At 47.8% G+C, this 21,389-nt stretch overlaps 2 protein-coding genes across 5 annotated transcripts in view; one reads left to right on the top strand and one right to left on the bottom strand.

Moving 5' to 3' along the window:
• Positions 1–9,180, top strand: part of AGO2 (argonaute 2, RISC catalytic component) — a 58,322-nt gene extending 49,142 nt beyond the window's left edge. For all 4 annotated transcript variants that reach the window (XM_026058513.1, XM_026058512.1, XM_026058511.1 and 1 more), the window contains 2 exons: positions 431–630; positions 985–9,180. In XM_026058513.1, coding sequence (XP_025914298.1) covers positions 431–630; positions 985–1,093 — 309 coding nt within the window. In that variant the 3' untranslated portion in view covers positions 1,094–9,180. The remainder of the gene's footprint in view (positions 1–430; positions 631–984) is intronic.
• A 2,687-nt stretch (positions 9,181–11,867) lies between these two features.
• Positions 11,868–14,987, bottom strand: CHRAC1 (chromatin accessibility complex subunit 1). Its single transcript, XM_026058516.1, has 3 exons — positions 14,813–14,987; positions 14,156–14,282; positions 11,868–12,954 (listed from the first exon to the last, which is right to left on the bottom strand). Exons 1-3 carry the CDS (start codon positions 14,945–14,947, stop codon positions 12,812–12,814), a joined length of 405 nt encoding a protein of 134 aa, XP_025914301.1. The 5' UTR covers positions 14,948–14,987; the 3' UTR covers positions 11,868–12,811.
• Positions 14,988–21,389: the final 6,402 nt, after the last annotated feature.

The following is a 21,389-nucleotide window of genomic DNA, read 5'->3' as shown; positions in this document are numbered from 1 at the left end:
CGCTCCTGTTTGCTGCTCTAAAGAGTATCTTTGTTCTCTCCGTGCGCTGCAAGGGGAGCCTGGACTGCTGACACACGTATATTGATAAGCACCTTAGTTTCATTCCTTACCCTTTTGCTTGTCTGGAAGTTATCTCACTTGCGTAGCTGAAAGTTATAAGAGACAAAGTGCCYCTTGCGTTGAATTCGCTTGAAATGCGCATCCAATTGCGAGGACGTAACTAGCGCTTTTAGATATCACCATTGTAGCTTTGCGTTTTCCTGCGATTTCTTCTCTGCGATCAGAAACAGCAACAATTAAACGATAGCAACAGTACTGACAGTCAAAATGTAATACTCTACGTAAAGATTCTTCAACGTGGGCACCAGTTAAATTGCTGTTAGTTAKGAATGTTTTTGAAGTGCTGATGTCCTCCGTGATCTGCCTGCAGGGAACAAGCAGACCTTCTCATTACCACGTCCTCTGGGATGACAATCGTTTCTCTTCAGACGAACTGCAGATCCTTACCTACCAGCTGTGTCACACGTACGTACGCTGTACTCGTTCCGTTTCCATCCCTGCGCCAGCGTACTACGCGCACCTGGTCGCCTTCAGAGCCAGGTACCACCTGGTGGACAAAGAACACGATAGGTGAGTTACGCGATTCTGAATTACGGCGTGATTTGAAGGCGGTAGGAAGGAAAGGGACTTGTTAACTCTGGGGTCAGGGGGCTCCTCGGTTAGCAGGGAGAGGGTAGGTTTGGTCTTTCCGCTGAATTACGCTGTGAAAGAGCAGAAGCTGCTTCTGTGTCCTTCTGYGCTTTCTTCTGTTTCAGAACTTCAGTGGTGTTTTAACAGTGTTAACTTTTGACCATTCAGAAGAAGTGTTTGATATGAAAATCATGTATTTAAGGAGAGGCGGATTAAATGGGGCTTCTCTTCACCTTCCCACCCCCCCCTTTTTTTTGTTTTTTGTTTTTTTTTTTCCCCTCCCTTCTCTTTCAGTGCTGAAGGAAGCCACACTTCTGGTCAGAGTAACGGCAGAGATCATCAGGCACTTGCTAAAGCAGTTCAGGTTCACCAGGACACGTTGCGCACTATGTACTTTGCTTGACATGTTCTGATGTTCAGCGACTCAGTACAGTACGGAGTTGGATTCACACGAGACCAGCTGCACTTAGACCACCAGTTGCCCAAGCTACAGTGACCGCCAGCCATGAGCGATGCGTCCTAATTTTTTTCTCTTCCCGTTTGCAAGAAAGCCTTCCGTCCAGAATTTCAGACTTGATTATGAACTGCATCCTTCTACAAAACCCCGCAGTCGTCGGAAACGTGGTTTGCCAAAATCTCTAAGCTGCTTGGTATAAAACAGACCCATATTTTATAATTAAATCAAGAGCTGTGATCTCAGGGCTTAGGGAAACCCCCTCCCCACCCCACCCCCACAAAACTCATCCTTCAGTTTGCTATTCATTTTAATTGCTTTTAATAATTTGGAGAGATCTAATTCACACTAACGTTGATGGGCTACAATGCTGTGAACTAGCTTTTAATACAAAGGAAAGCAAAGCGTTTTTTGACTATTTATGCCTTGATTATTCTAGATGCATTTACAAAACTTTATTTTCAAAAGGAGAAAGTGACAAAATTCTGGTTTTCAACTGTCTTAAAAAGATTATTCTCTGTGCGTCTAAGGGTAAATGTATTTTCTGAAGCTCGTCCTTGAATGTTTTTTATTGTGCTGCATTTAAAAATGTTTTTCATAGACTAAATATGAAATTAAAAAAAAAAAGAGAGAGAGAGAACTTGTACCTAAACTTTTAATAGGTCCAGTTAGATTGGCAAAAGAAGAGGTGCCATTTAAAAAATTTGTAAAGAGTTTTTTTTAAATCATACTGACAGCTAATTTTAGAATTTGTCATACAGGACTGTGACACTTAACTTTCCAAAGTCTCTAAAGAATACGGGTCTGTGGTGATAAATACAGTACAATCCTTTTTCACTGTTATGTTTGAATTAATGTAAATTTTATATATGTTTCGCAGTATTAATGTGATAGACTAGAGGCTATTATTTATTTTTATTTACTAAGGAGTGCTCATTATACTTCTGTTAACATATCAAGAAAGGCTTTGGGTTTAGAAATTAAAACCTTATCGTGGGGACACGGCTATTCCGATGCAGAAATACGCAGTGGAGCCCGGCGATCCGCGCGGTGGGGATCGGACAAGCGCGTCTTTTCACGGGGCGGCTTCCGGAGCGCGCCGGCGGCTTTCTCCCCGCGCCCTTCGGAGCCGTTCCGCCTTGGCTCAAGCACAAAACGATTTGTATTTTATTTACGTGCCGGTCCCCGGCGGAGCGGGCGCCCTGGCCGAGGAGGGCGGGCCGCCGTTTGTAACGCCGGCTCGAGTCGGAGAATCTATGCAGTAAAGGTAAATCGTAGGGAACCGAAGTTTACTGACGGAGGGGGGCGACGCTCTCTTCGTTACGCCTAAAGGTCCGGAGGAGACGTGGGAGTTTTGCCCTTCTCGTGGGAGAAGCATTAATTCAGACTGACGATGATCACGCAGGCGCTTCCGTTAGTTTGCACGCTGGGTTCGTAACCGCTCGGGGAACYGTTGCGCTAACCGCGACGCCGCGGGCGGGCAGAAGCGGAGCAAGCGCGGGCAGCCTGCCGCTGCTGCCTCGCTCCTGCGCGGTTTTCGCCAGCGAGCCGGACTAGGCGCTCGGAGGCGGCGTCCCGAAATCTGCTCCTCCTCCGCGCGTCCGTTTTGCTTTCTCTCTCCTCTCGGCGGACGCTCAGGCGCCGTTTCGAGCGCGTTTACCTCTAGCCGCGGAGCTGGGCGAAGCTTTAACCGATACCGAGGTCTGTGCCACGTAGCGGGTCGGGGAGAACGGCTTCCTCTTGAATAAGCTAGAAAATGCCCATTTTTGCTGCCTGCCAGCTCCAGGTACCTAACGTTGCGCGAGCTCAGCTCTTCGCCTTGTGGCAGCGTCTTGGCTGGCGKCGTCGTCGTCGTTTAGCTGCAATAAGTGTGAATTCTCGTAGCAGACTAGTCGTGTTCTTCTCGTTGTCGGTCAGGCTTGCGGGGCTGGAGTTTCTTCTTGGTCGTAGGTGGGTAAATCCAGGCTTAAAATCCTGCTGGGGTAACAGAAAGCAAAGTGCAGGGTGCGCTTCTGGCTTTTTAAGCCTGTAGCGCTGGTTCATCCTTCGGCTTTGGTTTCCCTGCCCGTCCTCCAACAAAATGGCAAAGCRGCGAATGATTTAAAGCGTTTTTCCGAAAAGCTTTTCGTGAAGTTTGGAAGTAAGGACAGCGTGCGATAGGCCCAGCCGCTGTCGTTCCRGGCAGCTTTTTAATAGAAATAACCTGTTTTAATAGAAACAACGTATTCGGAAACGCCTCCAGTCAAGAACAAGGCTCCAGTCTGTGCTTTTCTCGCCTCTAGTAAAACCAGCAATATCTCAGGTAAACGCAGCAGCAGGATTCGCCAGCGGGGCGACGATGGAAGAGGAGAAAAAGGAGAATGAGGCCGAGGCCCACCTTCCCGCTGCCGCCGTCGCTACTTAGAACCACTAAGTCGCTGCGCAGCTCAGGTCAGCAATAACCCGACGCGTTTTTACCGCCCGGCAGTGGGTTTTCGAGCCCGCGTGACGGCAGGCGCTAAAGGTGCCCGGTGCCCAAAGCGAGCCCGGCCACCAACGCGCTTTCCCCCGCGTGTCGGAGCCCTTAAAGGAGGCTGCTCGCGAGCTGAGCGGAGGCGACCGACTTGCCCGGTTTGGCGCTCTGTCTTGTGTCGCCCTTCTGACGTAGTAACACTATTGGAACGGAAATATCCCAATATCGGAAGGGGTTGCGGAAGGTCGGTCCTGGGGCAGGCTCAGGCCGGGCTGGCTGATCCCGGAGCAGCGGCCAGCGTGGGGCCGGAGACCTTCCGCGAGCCCTTCCAACCCCCCCAGAAACACGAGTAGCGAAGACACGAAGGCGAAATAGTCGGAAGGGTTTTTCTGTTCGTTTTGCTTGCTAAATGTAACGCTGTCACTAGGTTTGCTTGGTTTTCGACTCGTCTGCTCAGGCGGCTCGGCAGAAGTAACGCGGGCTCTGCCTCTCGCGGCACCCGGGGAAGCGGGTCGCGTCGAGCCCTGGGAGGAATCGGCCTGTCGCGCGGCGTCGGAAGCGGGTGACTTTGTCCCTGCCCGGCTTCGGGCCGGTGTCCGAGGTAGCCCGGTTATTTAGTCATTTGCCCAGGATATCAGGAAGGTGGTGTGTGTTCAGCTGCTGGAGCCAGCGTGGGAAAACTCAGCTATGTTTGAAACAAAAAATCCTAAATATATAGATATCTATCTATCTCCTTCCTCTTTTGCCAGGCGTAGCTTCCCTGGTTGGTAAAGCCAAAACGTCGCTAAGGTTTAGCTTTAATTCGAACTCCCTCAGTAGCTCTTAGAGCCCTCGTAGCGTTTTAACCGCCGTCTTGTCGAAATGTCAGTCGCTTTTCTAACGAAGGCAAAAGCTCACTTTTTTCACGAGGGTTTTCAAGGCGGCGGGTTCGGTTCCCGCGCGCTCGGGTCGCTCTGTGAGAAGACCGAGGTTTCGAGCTAAGAGGCTTCCGCAGCGGGTAGCTGGCGCCCCGGCGGCTTTGGGGGACCTGCTTGCCCCTCGGTGTGATCCCGTGACCCTTCCTGGTGGCACAGAGAACCCATAAGGGATTTATTATTTTATTTTTATTTTTTAAGCGCTCTCTTACACATAAAAAAGGAATGTAAAAAAGTTCTCACGCTGTGTTTTTCACCCTCGATACCGGTGTGCTAAAATGACGTTATTTCCTATTTTTTTAAATACTCTTCTCCTACAGCAACACCTCTTTTTGCGTACTTGTCCCGCCGGCGCGGCTTTCTCAGCTTCTGATACAGGGCAGCGCTTGTTTTGCTTTCGTATTCCGTTTGGTGACACGCTTCTGGATGCGTGCGTGCGGTCTTTTTAAGGAAAACTTCAAGCAGAAGGTAATTGCACTGATATATATATATATTTTTAAACTCCCTTTTTACTGTAAGGCTTCTTTTTTTGCATCTGCTGTAGCCGCTGGACAACACCGTGCGTAGCGCTGCGTGCAGCAAATACCGAAACGCTGCGGATGCCGTTCCCTGTTGTGCTGGTGTTTTAGGGATCCTGCCGTATTTTACGGCATCGAGACTCAAGCTGCGGTTTTGCAGGTCCTTCGACTTTCTGTCTGCGTCGTGGCGTGAACGCGAGGGCGCCGTCGCTTTAGTGGTGCCAGCGGAGGTGTTTAGGGTTCATGTGACTTAAAYGCAGCTTAAACACCGACCTCCAACCTCGGCGCGACGAGCTGYGGCCGCGTCCCGCCGTTCCCTGGCTTCCTTCGGCGCTCGGCTTTTGCGGCAAGACGCGGCGGCCGGGTTTTTCGGGCCGACCTTGCTCCTTGGTGCGGGAAAGTCTTCTGGAGCGATTGCAAAACCGAGCTTACCGGCTCGCGGCTGGCCGGGCTGAAACGCGGAAGACTCGGTTCGGCTCTTGGTTAGAGCTTAGGCAAACTCGTCTCCCCCAAATCCCGAAGGAAAGGACTTTGCTCCCTAGGAAGCGGCTGCTTTTCAGAAACTGTCTCGCCGCGTCCTGCGTTAGGGATGCGTAGACGCCGTCGACGCTGCCGTGGTCCGCTTAGGAAGCGGCGTTTCAAGAGCTGAATGTTTGCGTTGCAAATCTACGCAAAAGGCGATGCTCTTTTTTCTTCCGTAGTCGATTTGGTTTTTGGCCCCCYGCCTTTCGGATGCGCCGGCATCCCGGGCTGCTTTCGCTTCGTCCCGTCGTCTTCTCCTCCTTAAGAGCAACGAAGATACCCGCTGGCCTAACCGCTCGCTGATGGCCGGCAGGAGTTGCAAAGTGACCAAACTGTCCCCGGAAACAGAGATTTAGGGTTTTATGACCTTTAGGATGGTTTTGAGGGTGCTCGGCGGGCAGCAGCGAGCTGGGGAGCTTGCGCGGCCCCGGCTGGCTGCCTTTGCGTTGCTCGCTCAGGTTAGATCTCCTGCTAGAAAACAGATATATATATATATATATATACACACACACACATATATATATATGTAGCCCGGCTGACGTGAATTTTTAACTCCTCTTCAGCTGGCCGGCGGTAACATTGAATCCCCAGAATGTTTCCCACTTAAAAGAAGGTAGTAGCTTTTTTTCCCGTTTTTTTTCATTACCTAGTTTGGGGCGGTAGAAATAGTGATTTTTGATTACGTGGTTAGGGGGAGGCTTAGCTGTTTTATGTGTTTTGCTTAAGGGAGATAGACTTAGGGAATAATTTACCGTAGACCTTGGGGGGGGGGATTATTATTATTATTATTTTTTTTTTCCACATTTTGTAAATGAGGGCATTTGCTCAGGAAAAAAAACTAAGGCGAAAATTCCAGAATGATCTATTCTTGAGAAATCAAGCCGTAAATTGGGGGCAATGAAGAAGTTCACGCGGAAAAGCCGTGTGCTCTCCCGAAGGACGCTGCCCTTCACTTCGGGTAATTTGCTGAGGCAATTTAGCAAATTTTATATATTATATGTGTGTGTGTATATATTACATATACACACACACACACACACATATATATATATACATACATGTATAGACCCGTCGTGCCTGCTGGCAAAAGGAAAATGGGCCTGTTATTTCTGTATGAAGCTATAAAGGCAGAATTTTGTTGGGGTCGTAGGCGCGGTTTCGCCGACTTCAGTAGGGTTTTTGGTTCGTTGGTACAATCAGGAGAACTGGCAAAATTTCCGGCGGTTTGTAAATCCGGATCCAGCTCGAGGCTTCGCGCAGCCCAGGGGTTGCCTGGGCCGCGGGAGGGCGAGGTGGAAACCAGAATGTATCGTTTAAATCCCTTTTTTTTGTTCTTTTTTTCCCCCCCTGCTCCCCGTTGCGTTTGGTACGCTGCAGATTTCACCGGCGCCTGCCGAGGTTTTTGCCGCCTGTTTTACCGCTTTCCGATTTGGATTTTTGTAAGGTGGTTGAAAAAGAAGCGAAAAGGAGCTCAGCAATTGCGCGTCCCGCGGGCTCCCTCCAAACAAAATGCATTTTGTTTTGTTTTTTTTTTTACAACCATTTGAAGTTTACTATTTTTTTGGAAAAAAAAGCAAAAAAAAAAAAGATTAAAAAAAAAAAATAGCAGGAGCCAAGGCGCCGGGGGTCTCCTGGTGGGTGCTGCCGGGGGGCTCGAGCGCCGGCGCCCGGCCGCCTTTCCCCTTCGGATCTACCTCATGTAAACAGTCGGGTGCTATTTCCTCGGAGCGGCGGGACGGCGGGACGGCGGCGCCGGGCCGCCCGCGTCCCCTTCGCTGTGCCTTGGCGCCTCGTCCCGCGGGGCGCGCGCCGCTCGCCGTCCCCCTTGGAACCGCAGCCGCGTTTTCACCGCGGAGTGGGTTTTTAATTGCAAAAAAAAGAAAAAAAAAAGAGCAGCAAAAGGTAGTTTTAGCAAGCGTTAGGCTATTTTTTCGGCGGATCGGATTGGAAAACGTGCGGTGGCGCGGCGGAGCGAGGCAGGGAGATACCCAGGAGTGAATTTTTCAAAAGATGTAGTCCCAACCCTGGATATATGCGTTTCTGTGCGTATCTATCTATATACCTACGCATATATATATATATGTATACACACACACGCACGCACGTTACACAGGGTTGTGTTTGTGTACGTGTGTGCGTACGGACACGTATATAAAGCGAAGGGAGTAAAACGTCACTGCGTTTTTCCACCCAGTTTTGTATTTCACAGTTTACAACTCTGTCCGCGTTTTTCTATCTCCGTAAACCTTTTTTTACTCAAATAGGATTCCCTTGGGGAAAATTTTAAGTTGTGATACGCTATCGTTTTTTTGGAAATTAAAAAAAAAAAAAAGTTTTTATCAGTAGTGAATACAGAGGGGGGGGGAATCCGTTCCGTCAATTGTATTTAGCTTAAATACGCAAGGAAAATCTCTATGTGGAATAGTAAAAGTGCTGACATTCCCTAGGGGCAGGACTGCCGAGCTGGTTCCTAAGGCTTTCGGCTGCAGAGAGACTCGAAAAAAAAGAGAAAAAAAAAGGAGAAAAAAAAAAAAAAAAAGGAAAACGCCTCTGTTAAATGTTTTTATAAAACTGCTCCATCAGGTCTTTACTTAAGCTATATTTCCTAAAGCCTAATCATCCTTTAAGATGCTGCATCTAAATTATCAGCATGGTTGCACTTTCTCGGTAAGAATGGATGCCCTGCAATTGGCTCACGATAAGGACTTTAGTTTTTTAACCAAACCAATAGTACTTTGGGCAGAAGGTAATATTTATATAGGTACCTCAAGGAAAAAAAAAAAAGAAGAAAAACAACAAAAAAAAGAGCCTGAATATGCTGCATTTTGTTCCTTTAACATTTTTCATGTAGCATTTGTTTGCTTTTATTTTTATTTTTATTTTTTTTAAGGCTGTTCCTAGCTACCCGTTTTGCTTTGGGGACCCCGGTAGCGTTTAGACCGTCGTTTTCCGTAGCTCTCGTCGAAAGTAGTATCCTGCCTCGGCTGAACGGCGGGCGCGGGAGGGGAGCCACTTTGCGCGGGGGCCTCCGGGAAAAGGATACTGTCTTTCCAAAACAGACAATACGTGTTCCTCGTTTTTTAGTACCTTTTCCTTTTTTCTTCTCCCCCGCTCGTACGGCTTTCGTGACTCTTTTCTCAGCTGCAGCCCGGGCTCGGCGCCTCGGCCCGGCGTTCGAGCGAGCGCCTTTCTGCTTCTTCCTTTCCGAGCCGGTGAAAATCTACAAAATGTGCGGAGACGGGGAGATTGCGTTGTCGAGAACCGTTGAAGGAAGCTTCTAAGGCTGTGAAATCGAGCATTTATTGTCGTGTTTTTAAGCTTAGGTGGGTCCTTTCCCGAGTTTGTTTTACAGCTTGCAAGGTAAAAATAGTTTGCACTACTTTTGCAATAAACTCATGAAAAAAACCTAACAGTTTCTGTTTTGGTTTCTTACTGTATATATCTATACAACTAATACTAAAGATTTAGCATAGTGGTTTTCACCTCAAAACATACGACTTGTAACAAGCTCAGAATGCTGTAATTCCTGACAAAATAATGATGTGAATGATATTTTATAAAGTTATTTTGTATGGTGTCAATTTTGTTTTGCCTCATAGTATGTCAATAAAAGAAAGTTCCTCATCTTTACGAGCTTCCGTTGAAGGCCTTTTGCTTGCAGCGGGGCGCTTTCCGCAGCGACCGGGGGTACTTTGGCCGTAGTCACCGTGGAGCCTTCAGGCTGAGCTGATGGAGAAGAGCGTTCAAGTTCTTGTGTCCTCACCAGGTGGCTGAGGGTGCTCACCGTGCCCCGGCACGCTCCGAGAGGAGTGAAAGAGGGTAACTGACCTTTAGGAGCCGTCGTCCTTTCGGCGGTTTTGCAAACCTCGGGAGATGGGAGCTTTACGGTCTCCTCAGGCAGCCTGGGTGAGGAGGATCTCCCACGTTATTAAGGCAGCCTTCGCGGAAAACCACCCGGAAGGGGCCAGCTCATGTCCCCCAGCGTCTGGCTTGCTCGGGAGCTGGACTCCAAGCCTAAGTGCTGCGGTGTCCACTAGTGACCTTCAGCAGCCGTGGAGAGCCGGGGACGTAGCAGATACTATGGTCCTGAGGTGCTTTTGGACCCACCTGGGGAAATTACTGTTAAATACTGTGGGTTATAGCCTGCGTTTTGTAATAGCCCACGAATCCAGCTCTTGATTTCCCGCCCGGGCTAAAGGCCGGCTGCTTGGCGACTCGGAGATGGCACTTTGAGATCTTACYCTGGTGGGCTGTCATGCTGGTCAGTGCGCTCACAAGGTATTTCCTTTAGCGTTTGAGCCAGCGTTAACGTTAGTGCTTCGTTAGCGCTTCCGGCATCTCTTGGTGGCCGTATCAGTTTTGCTGGAAATAGGATATAGCAGTAAAAGGAGCGAGGGGAGCGGAGAGACGATCAAAGCACCATCAGAGCGTTTCCAGAGAGGGACGCCAGGGCACGGACTGCAGGAACAGGGGTCATCGTTGGGGTGAAATGCTGCTGGGGTCACACATGTGCTGGCTTAGCAGATCTGCTGGTGGGAGCGGTGGTGGTGGGGAACAGCCACGCAGAAGGACGCTAGATTTGCTCATTGGCTTTACGGGGACACTCAAAGACACCCGTTGAGCAGAGGCTGGAGGAAGGATCTCATCATTCAACCTCTCTGCTTGCTCCCCTCTCCCCAGGTGAGCGTTTTGCAGACGCAGCTGCCCACCAGAGAGGCCAGGTTGGCTGTGGGGCCAGCACAAGGACCTGTTTCGTACCRGGCCTGTACCTAAGCAGTCTGGCTCGTCTCAGGCTGCGTAGCCTTGCGGAAAGGGCACGTCCCGCTCTATGGACACGATTGCTCGTGYGCACATCCCATTGCTCGCGCGTGCCTTGTCTGGGGAATTCACGGCCAAGGGCAGAGATGCGCCTCTTGCTTATTCTTGTGCTTCGGACACATCTCAATTCATCAGGAGACTGACGGTTTGGAGAGGAAGGTGGGGAGGAGAGGAGGGTTCAGACCAGCTGGCTGCAGAACCTGTGAAGTCTTGGTGCTTCCCGCAGGAGCCAGGGGAGGAAGCAGGCCAGGCACCGCCCTTAGAAAGCAGCACAACCATGGCTGGTGTCTTCAGCTCTGGCAGCAGATGGCTCCGAGTCTGTGTGAGGCACGTGTGCATCACGGACCAAGTGCTCAGCGTTCTCGGGGCGGGTGACTCTTCCTTGGGAAGATTTGTGCAYGCCCCTCTCCGGTGGCACACAACTCAAGAGCAAGGGAGGCCGGTCCAAGAGCGCAGGCAGAGCTGCTAGATGGCACGAGACCGTTCTTGAGGCAGAAGGGGTTGGGGCTCTTGCACAGTGTCTGACAGGGGTGCTGCTGTGTCACCCAACAAATGCGAGCGCACTCAGGTGACAAGCCATCCAAGTGCCAAATCCAGCCATGGTCACCTCCCCTGCGACTTATGAATAGCGGGAGGTACTCACCTGCCACAGATCTCCATGTACTTTTAATAATTAAAAAAAAAACCCCAAGCCCTTCAACACTATCCTTCTGCATACAGCTTGGGAATTTTGCTGCAGCTAAAGCATCGCTTACTCTTCACTGCAGTGTTCCTGATACGATTTTTGGGTTATGGTAACTTTGGGAAAAGCTTTTATAGTGCAGCCTGCTTTGATCTTGTAAAGTTTCCTTTGTGGCCCTGCAGCTTTATTCTTCTGCCAGTCTCTGATCTTACTCGTCTAACCCCAATTTTTGCATTGTTCGACCAAAAACGCAGAGTGCGCCAGATTACGCAACTGGCAGCGCTTTCTGCCTCGCATAGCAGGAGCTCGACAGGGAGGACGCAGGGTAGAGCATTTCCTGGCAGCTCTTTCCCATGCCATCCAAATTAGGGCGTTGCAGGAGACCTCTCACTTCCTGGTTGATTAAGGGCAGGCTGCTGCCTAAGCTTATTGGATTTGGAGATTTAGTGCCTTAATAACCTTCTTCCCATGCTTACTTGGAGCAGGGAGCTTGGTTTCACTGCGAGGCAGTGAAGCAAAACAAGCGTCCATCTCTTAACCTCCTGCCATCTGGAGAGCTGCTAGTTGCTTCGATCTCTCTCTAAACATCAGCTGYGCATCTGCAGCGACTCTTGGTTAACGCAGGTAGGACTCCCAAAGCAGGCTAGACCTACTTAGAACTGCTAGTAGAGAAGGTTTCAGAGGGCTCCGAGCATCGCGCAGCTCTTTCTTTGCCCCCTTCCTTTCTAGGGAGATGAACAGCAAGCGCACTAGGTTTGTGCCTTGATCATGTACACGACTGAAGCCGGAAAGAACTGTAGAAAGTCTCTGCATTGTGTCACTTTTCATATAAAACATTTATTTTAAAAAGTTGCATACAAAGTTTTACCTAGGACTGTTGCCATTTCTGTATTTAAAAAAAAAAACACACAAGATAATAATAATAATAAAAAAAAATCCAGCTCTACCACTCAATTGGCGAAAGGGTTGCTCATTCTCTTGCCATTCAACAACCCACATTCAATAAACTTAAAACAATGTCCATTTCGGTAGAAAACCGCAGACAAATTGCAGAAGTAGAGACTTCACCGGAGAAGAAGATTCTAGATATACATATTTACATCATTATCTAACACTTTTTACCGCTACGGCCGCAGAGCCACATTAGCTATTGGAACGGATCTCATCCTCCAGCCCACTGCTGTGCAGACACGGCTATTTAGGCTGCATTACAGAAGCAGCTTTTTTTTTAAAAAAAAAACAAACAAAAAAAACAACAGATTTTTTTTAAAAAATGGGCTTAGTCCACTGCTAACGCCCTGGCACTGTTCCATAGAACTGGGGGATGGTTTGATCAGCTACTGTCTGCCCACAGAGGCAAAGGCAGAGGATTGTAGAGGTCGGGTAAGAAGCCTCCCCTCCCCTCATTTTCCATGCCGGGGAGAGACACGAACTGGGGGAGGACGAGCCTTTGGCCTGAAAGCTGCGCTGCTCCTAAGACGTTTTAGATTTGTTTAACGATTGTCTGAAGAAGTAATTTTAAAAATCGCCTGAGCAAGTTCTGCGGTCAGATTTACAATAACTCTTCTTTCCCCGTCATGCGTCTGGGAGAAGAATTCCATTCTTCAGCAAGGATGAAGTTCAATTTCTAAACTTCTTAAACAAAGCAAAAGCAGATGGCTCAGTGTATAAATATATCCAGCATCTGGATTCTCAGTCGCAAAACCAGCATCCTTTRTACAACAGAAAATGGATTAACTATGAAGTAACTCTCTGTCAGCCTTAAGATCCAATGTCCTCTTCAACACTTTCATCTTCGTTGTCTTCCTCATCGTTGTCTTCATCTTCCCCCACTTCTCCATCTCGCTTCTCTTTTTCAAGCATTTTCAGGTATTTGCTAGCTAGGATCTTCTTTGGTAAGATATCTGAAAGGTAGAATTGCTTCTTTTATAGAAAGTTTGAATGCTTAAATTATCTCATTAATACTGCTGCATCCATATCACTACTGAAACACAGTCCAAAAGAGGCAGGTTTTTAAAAATTATTATTATTTTAAGGAGTAACCAGATTATTTACTCTGCCTTATAAACAAGCTGTAAGAAAAGGAGGGAACTGCTCACTTAGGGCACAAGTAATCAAAGATGAGGAATATATTTTATAAAACTGATTACAAACAACTGTGTTTGCTACCTATTCGCTTACATTTTGTTATTTGATGTAAAGGTAAAACAGAGTGCTCAGTTACTTAGCCAGCTTGCACAGATTTAATGGGATAGCTATCCCATTTATGCTCTGTGGAAAAGGCTTTTCTGTGCTCAGAAAGGTATTGTTCAGGGCAATAACGATGGACCTGAGACAAAGCAGGGCTGCAGSCTCTGAAAGCACGTCCACAAGGTGCCCAAGGAAAAACTGGGCTACGAATCTCTCATTCTCAACCCATGCTCTATGCCAATATCTTTTCTAAGTGTTAAAACAAAAATCCCAGTACCACCAAGAAGCGTGCGTGCATGCACACGCATGCACGTGCATCTCCATACACTAAAAAGAGAGAGAGGAACCACAGAATAAATCTCTCCGAGAAAGAAGACTTGTAGATTTAAATTTGTAGTTTTTGAGGCCACATAAGTTGGCACCTAAGGATGTAAAATGGTCTCATTTATAGGCTTGAAAGCTTTCGGATGCAGTTATTTGAAGCTAAGAAATGGGTATAGCAACATGCTGAAGGCTGAAGAGCCTTGTGTCATTTTCCAGCACTAGAAAAATCCCAATTCATTAACAAATAAATGTTCTTAGTGATGTAGTTTGAGAGCTACAGCTGAATGTTATTCAGGAGATTAAGGACCAGTAGGAGAATCTTGTCCTTACAGAACTATTCAATGACAGCACCCTTTCATTTCACAGAATCATAGAATGGTTGAGGTTGGAAGGGACCTCTGGAGATCATCTAGTCCAACCCCCCTGCTCAAGCAGGGTCACCTAGAGCACGTTGCACAGGATCGCTTCCAGGTGGGTTTTGAAAATCTCCAGAGAAGGAGACTCCACAACCTCTCTGGGCAACCTGTTCCAGTGCTCTGTCATCCTCATTTTCCAAATTACATCCTGGATTTACTATTACTCTATAGATACCTGCAAGGAACTGGAAGGTTTCACACTCTTCCGCAGTATGAGACAGGTCACTGTAAGTGAGAGCACTCTTCTCCTTGCCTCTGCCATGCTTGTAGGAGTACGTAGCCAAATACTGAACGAAAAGCTCCTAGAAATCAAAACAAAATAAACAGTCAAGCAGTGAAGTCATATGCATAGTTGGCAGCAGTTTTCTTTAATCCCCGATTAAAGCCCCCTGTTTGACAGTACATATACCGGGCACTCTGTGCAAAGCCCCGCGGATTTCAGAAAGGCGTAAGGCCCCGATACGGAGCACGGGCCGCAGGCTGGGGCTCCCATAAGGAGTTTATTTTGTGCTGCTCCRCGAGACTTCCCGCGGCCCAGCGGGCGACACTCGGGACCGGCAAACAGCAGGGGATCGTTCCCACACAGGCCTCATTTCTCGACGGCGCTGGAARCGGGGGCTCCGGAGTCTCTCCAGACGATGCCCAAAGCCCTTTTACACTACGGCAGCCAGGGGATAAAGGCCGCGGGCAGGAAAGGCCGGAGAGATGCGGCGAGAGCGGCCCGGGGCGGCGGCGCCTCAGCGAGGAGCAGGCCCGGGAGCCCCTCACCGCCGGGCCCGGCCCAGGCACGGCAGGAGAGGGGAGCGAGGGGGAGGGAAGGGGCAGCCGGTACCGTGGCCTTGGCGGTGAGGAAGAGCGCGTCCTGGTTGATGCTGGACACCTCCGGCGAGCTCTTCATGATCACGCGGATGCGCGAAAGGGGCAGCGACACCAGCCGGTTCTCGCCGCCGCTCAGCCTCGCCGCCATCTTCCCCTCCCCCCCGCAAGCGGCGCCGGCCCGTCAACCCCGGCCCGGGGAGAAATGGGCGGCCGCCGCCGCCGCACAGCCCGCTGGGAGCTGTAGTCTTCGGCCGCCAGCGGGACCCCGTGCGCTGCGGCCAGGCTGGCGAGGCCCGGACTGCAAATCCCATGAAGCACCGCTGTCCCGGAGGGAGGACCACAAGTCCCACGGTGCACCTCGCCCGGCGCTGGGAGGTGGGAGGACTGCCCTTCCCGTGATGCACCCGCCGGCCTTGAGGCGATGGCGGCGCCAGGCGCCCGGAGCCGCTGCGGCGCGGCTCGGGGCTGCGCTTTCCCCGGGCGCCGGGGGGCTTCGGGTGCCAGTCCCGGGATGGGATGGGATGGGATGGGATGGGATTGGGGGGGGGCCCTGGCGCCTTCCTGCGGCCCCTCCGCACGGGCCGTAGCCCCAGGCGGGCGCTGGAGTGTCGGAGCAGCCCAGCCTGCATCTATCCCAATTACAGGCCAGGCTGCAAAATGATTAATTAAACTGTAATTACAGGCGGCTAAACACCTCCGTGGCTGCTGTAGTACAGCGAGAGGGAGTGCTGCGACGCTGGGAGGTATGCGGAGGTGTGGAGAGCACAGGGAAGCGGTTAAATGGTGCTGGGGCCGTGTGTTTATTATTAATTAGCACATTCACCATATACCTGAATACGCAGCAGCGCATCGTCTCCTGCTCAGGTGACTCGTGTCCCGCTTCCCAACGCCCGGCATCGGCTCAGGCCCCCTGAAGGCAGCGGGGGTTTTGCCGCTGACCCGGTCGGACCTAAGATTTCATGTGCGCCTGTGGGGGTGAGACCCACCGTCCCCCCCGAGGGCAGCCTGGCGTTTCCAGAAATGATGATGCGGTGTTTGCATTTCATTAATGCCTTTATTCAGGAGTTTTCGATGCGCTTTGCAAACAATATGCCCGATCGTGTGTGTTGGTAAGAAGTCTGCTAAGGTGACTTGCTTGATCGCTGCTTAATAGAGAGAAGCATGGAGGCTTTTCTATAGCATGCAGAAATAGTTGAATTTAGGGCAGAAAGTGTCAATAAAGAATCATAAATTGAAAATACAGGGAATTTGTTAGCAAGATATAACTGGGTTTTGCCCAGTTTTGGGACAAGGCCTTCATACAGGTGATTTTTTGGTTATTAATGAAAGACAGCACCTTCAGCACATGTCCACACCACAGTGCAAGGATGACGTGATGGTACCAGCACTACTGTATTTGGAGACATCTTTTCCGATTAGTTTTTAAAGACAATCTGTATCTCTTAGACTGCAAAAATCCCTTGAGGGTACAATTTCTTTGACGCTGTTCTCTGTAAGTTATGTCTAAAGCAAAGCATAATGTACTGTGATGCTCTGCTGCTATTTCGCAGGCTCAGTTTCTTCTTTGATCCTTATCCACTTGTGACATCTTGTGGAAACAGTCGACATTACTATGACAGCGAATACCGCTCATATCGTTCATGATTTCAATATATGTGCAAAAGTCCATGAAACTACCAAAATTTCTGACTGTATTGAGCCATTTGGCTATGGGTTTAGGAGCCATATAGATCCTGTAGGAGCTAGGCGTCTGTCACTGGTCCTTTTGCTCAGCGGTGGACGATGCAGCGTAAGGTGGTCCGGGCAAATCGGGACCCGCTCAGTCTTGCCTGGCTCCTGTGCTACTATGAGCCTTATCCCTTCGCCCACCCAGCGCGCCCGGACTCACGGCGCGTGGGACACCTCTGTCGTCCGTCAGCACTGTGCCGGGGAGAGGAAGGCATTGGACTGACGGAGGATGGGAGTGGGACCACAGCAAACTCCAGGCATCTCTCCCTTCCCATGGCGAACGTTGCTTTGGTTCGCAGGAGGCAGAAGCACAGCGTGTAACACAAGGTGGATGTGTACACACTCTGAGGACACCATTATATTGCAATATTATTGGCACTTGATAATTATTTTTAGTACATTTTGAAGTGGCAAAATTACTGTGGTACCAGCAACTGCCTGAACCTGTTCCTCATTCAGAAAAAAAMCCCAACCCATGTAGCAGTTCAAACTAGAATTATTTCTTTTGAATCAGAACTGAGTTGGTACTGTTACTAGGAATTATTTTTTAAACCTGACTTGAAACCTGGCTAAAATAAGTATCTCTCGTGATGAATTCAAAACAAGTTTGGCAGAAAACTAATATGCGCCAGTGGAAATCTGTTCAGCATAGGGCCTGTTTGCACCGATTGCAAACCGCAGTGTCACATCACAGTCTCTCCTTTCCGACTCCTGCTTGAGTCACTAGTCCTCCTTTTTGCTGTGCTTTGCAGACTTGAATAGGAACCTGCTCAGTGCAGGTACTTTCGCGCTTAATGAGCGATAACTACATTGTGTCTAATGGAAAGGAGTGACCAGAGCTACAATTCTTCTTGTCCCATAGTGAGGAATTGTTCCTTGTCACTGCCACCTGCCTACCTGAGCTTCCCTGCAGCAATCTCATTTATTTCACTCTAGATATAGGTGTCTCTGGGTTGTGTATGGACATGCACAAGTTTCCCAGGAAAAGACAGATCAGACACCTTCYGCTCCCCCCTCTCTCTCATTCCCCTCCTGCAGTTTGTACTCTCAGTGCAGTGCCACAGCTTCTGTCGAGCTTCTCAAGCTCTGCTTCGTTTTTAGGGCATCGGAGAGAACCGGCAGCACTGTGTTAACAGGATAGGGATTGTGCAGGCTCCGCAGAACGGGAGGCTGGGGCTAAAGCCTTTTCCTCGCTGCAGGCTCACCCTCTAGCATGGCCATCTTAATTTATTATCTGTGAGGCAGTGCATTATAAATCCCAGGTTACTGGTATGAATTATTAGTGTTCTGAACCAGAACAAAACTGGAACAAAATCATTCATGGGCTGAATCTGAAGCAGAACCTAACTGAAGAAAAATTACTGATTTGGCTTTCTAATTTACTAGTTTGACTTCTACTGTCCTCTCTTGAGTGGAAACAGAGCAATTGTGGTAGTAAAACTTCCTGCTCCAATAAATAATTGGTCTGCTCAAACAGGGACAGAGCTCATTCATAGGTACTAGTGAGCTGCCTGAAACCAGAAAAGCATGTTGAATCTTTGAAAAATACTTTTCTGTATCAGACCTTTATTGTATGGTATTAAAAATCATGATAAACATGATGTATCAGAATTCCCCATGGAAGGGAATCTGGAGAAGGTGTCTGCAGAATTCCCCAAAGTTACTGAGATACGTTAAAGTACTATCAGATAAAGAGCAAGTATATTATAGAAAGAACACGAAGCAATTCTAGCTGCACTGAAGCTCTTCCAATTATTCCAGAGAGAATATAATGAAGACTGCAAATTGCTTGACAAAACCAAAAAAGTTCAGGAATACATTTTCTTTACACAAAAGCAGAGCATAGCTAAAAAAATTGACCATTACATTGCAGAGTGACATTTTAAAACTAACCCATGTGCATTTAAGAAGTGCATTAAGACTAATTAGAGATTGAATTATTTATGATCTGTAATCAGAAACAAGACTGTTGGCACTGACCATTATGTCGTGAAGAACAGTGGGAAAGTGCTGGACTAGTGAAAAAATGTGTTTGTGTCAGTGAACAAGGGAGGAAGCTGGAGTCAATCTGACAAAGCATAAACACGGTATATGGATAAGCAATTGGCACATACTGCAGTAAATGTAAAGATACATTAAAAGAAAAAGCTGTTTAGCACAAAAATGCATACCATCACAAAAGACATCATTAACTATGCCGCATCTGAAGCACAGCAATACAAAAGCAGCATTCACAAATAATGGAAACAGTTTATGACAAAGGTTATGACGAAGCAGCAGCATTGTCTTGCAGAAGGCAAAAAAAAAAGCGATTGTGAAGGCATTTGATGAAGTGTTATTGAGTGGGGATATATAAAGTTGGGTTATACTTAAAGTAAGAGATAAAGCTGAGCCGCTGGTAAATTAGATGTTAACGCACTAATGCAAACAGCAAATGATTGAATTGACARTGGTCACTTTAATATATCTAAACATTTTGAAGTGTCAGGTAAGACTCTTGGTGCAGAGTTCCTCCATCAGAACAGCTGAAAGGATGAAGACTTTCAACTTTAAAAATGTTTGAATGGAAGCCAGGTTTTGAGGCAGACAATGATCTTCCATTTCCATTTCCAGTTTTGATAGATACCCATTTAGGGAACTTCTCTGCAGACTTGCTTCACCACCTGGGATTATTCAGGATATTATATACCCACATCCTGGCGCAGCTTAACAGCAATGCCAAAGCTCTAAATCACAGCGTTTACACAGCCACAATTATTTCCTAGAGATGCTAAAATATTAGATGATACAATTTACATTTAGTCATTACTCTGGATTTCTGCAAGCCATATTGTATCACCATCATCTTTTTGTATGGTAGGAAAGAAATGAAACAACAAAAAAACTGCTGACGCTACTCTGTACCATGGGTTGRAGGGGGTTTCAGACACACTTTTGACATAGTTCATGAATAGTAATGAGCGTTGGCTCTGTTCACGTGAGACCAAATCCTTAAGGTGCTTTGGTATCACTGATACCACAACTAAATATGTCAACATTTGCCACCCAGTTAGTACCTGCATCATGATTGTAGAACTAAACGTAGCAATCACGTTTCAGTGAGGAACACTCCCAGTCACATTCTTGGCAAAATTATGTGACTGAAAAATGATTATTTTGTTTATTAAAAACTGTCATCCTCTACCCCCTCCATCCTAAATTTGGCTAAGTTTGATCATGCCTGTCTTCCTTCCCAAAGAGGATGTGCAGCTTCCTACCCTTCTTTCCTTCTGAAACAGAATGGCTCTATTTGAAAACTGTAGTTTAATCTGTATTATCTCTGAATTACTGTTAAATCAATTTACACCAGTTAAAGGAATACCATCTAAAAGCAATTGCCTGTCYATAATCTTCAAATAAGCGTTAATGCTATTGAAGTTAACTTTTGCTTTTCAATCCACAGTCCTTATCAGCCTGAATTTTTCAGTCACAATTGTTTCCCACAGTGAATAATTCAGGATTACAGGTTTCTAGAACATAGCTAAAACTATTAAACTATATGCTAGCTGCGAAGATGAGAGATTTATGTCTTAAACTTCCATTAGGACAGAACCTAATGCTGTGACACGTTGTCCTACAGTGGCCAGTTTTGCAATGCCTTAGGGCATCAGACGGCTCTTGGGATCCAAAGCATTTTGGAGGAGGTGAAAGAAAACAGTATTAGTGGCTCTTTGATTACTAGAGTGGCTCTTGAACACAGTCTCAAGACCTTTAATTGATTGTGAATCAGTATATGGGGCTAAAACAGAAGGTGAATAGGAGGGTCCAGTTCTCTGCTGCCCCTTGTTGCTGCCCAGCATGGCAGAATGGGTGCGCACAGACCACTTCCAACTTCCGAGAGCAATAAGGAGGCTGAATTAAACTGCACCAGCTAGTTACAGTCCCTAGGGGAGCATCTGCCTGCACAGGCTTGTTGGAGTGCCCCTACCTTTAAGTCCTGATATGCTCCTTTCTTCTCCTACAGGCATCTGCACTGGGAAAGTAGAGACAGGGAAGCTGAGTACCCCATCGTGCCAGAGATATTGCAAACTGGGAGGCAGAGAGCAGTTTTCACTTCCATGGCTTGGGCTGATAGCTGTGGTGGTGGTGGGGGTGCGTAAGAACAGATCGGGCGGTGAGATGGTTTGGTTGATGATCTGGCTTGATAAATGGATAAAATACTCGGGCCAAGCGTCTCCATGGGGAATGACATGGCAGCAGGCGTCTCTTCTACGGGGAAAACGAGTAGCATGTTGGAAGCAAACGTGGCATCCAGGGACACATGTCTGCTCTCCTGGATTTCTGTGGAATACAAAAAACCCCAGCCTTGTAAAGTGAGGCAAAGGTTGTGAGAGGTTTTGGGTGTTTTGTAAGCAGGGATGTATTTTAAAAAAAGTAAAACTGTTGTAGAAAAGTCTGGTTGCGGAGTGTTGATTTCCAGTTCTCTCCATAGTTTTCAAGAGGCCACTAATGTGCAAAGAAGTAAGTCTGCAATATATCCCTTGTGTCTTCGCATGCATCTGTAAAGCTAATAAACGCGGTGCTTTCTAAGGAGAGACACCTGTCAGCTGAGAAATCTCCAGCTCCTTTTATCACAGAGGCTTTTGACTTGTCACTGAGAAATATATGTTTTCAGGTTATTCAAATAATTATCAAGCTAAATGGTTTAAGACAATTCATTTATCTACATTTATATATAATATTTGTGTGTTGGAGAAGTAGGTTTGGGCTCCTATGACCCTTCCCAAAGCCTTTAATCTTTCCTCAGCAATATACTTGTGACAAGGTCTCAAGGATGAGCTGTAAGGGGGCCATATTAACAATAATTAACTTAAATGAGGTTT

Source organism: Apteryx rowi, unplaced genomic scaffold (assembly GCF_003343035.1).
Source record: "Apteryx rowi isolate R43461 unplaced genomic scaffold, aptRow1 scaffold_148, whole genome shotgun sequence".
Lineage (NCBI taxonomy): Eukaryota > Metazoa > Chordata > Aves > Apterygiformes > Apterygidae > Apteryx > Apteryx rowi.
Note: the sequence above shows the minus strand (reverse complement) of the source record. Positions and strands in the feature narration are given on the sequence as shown.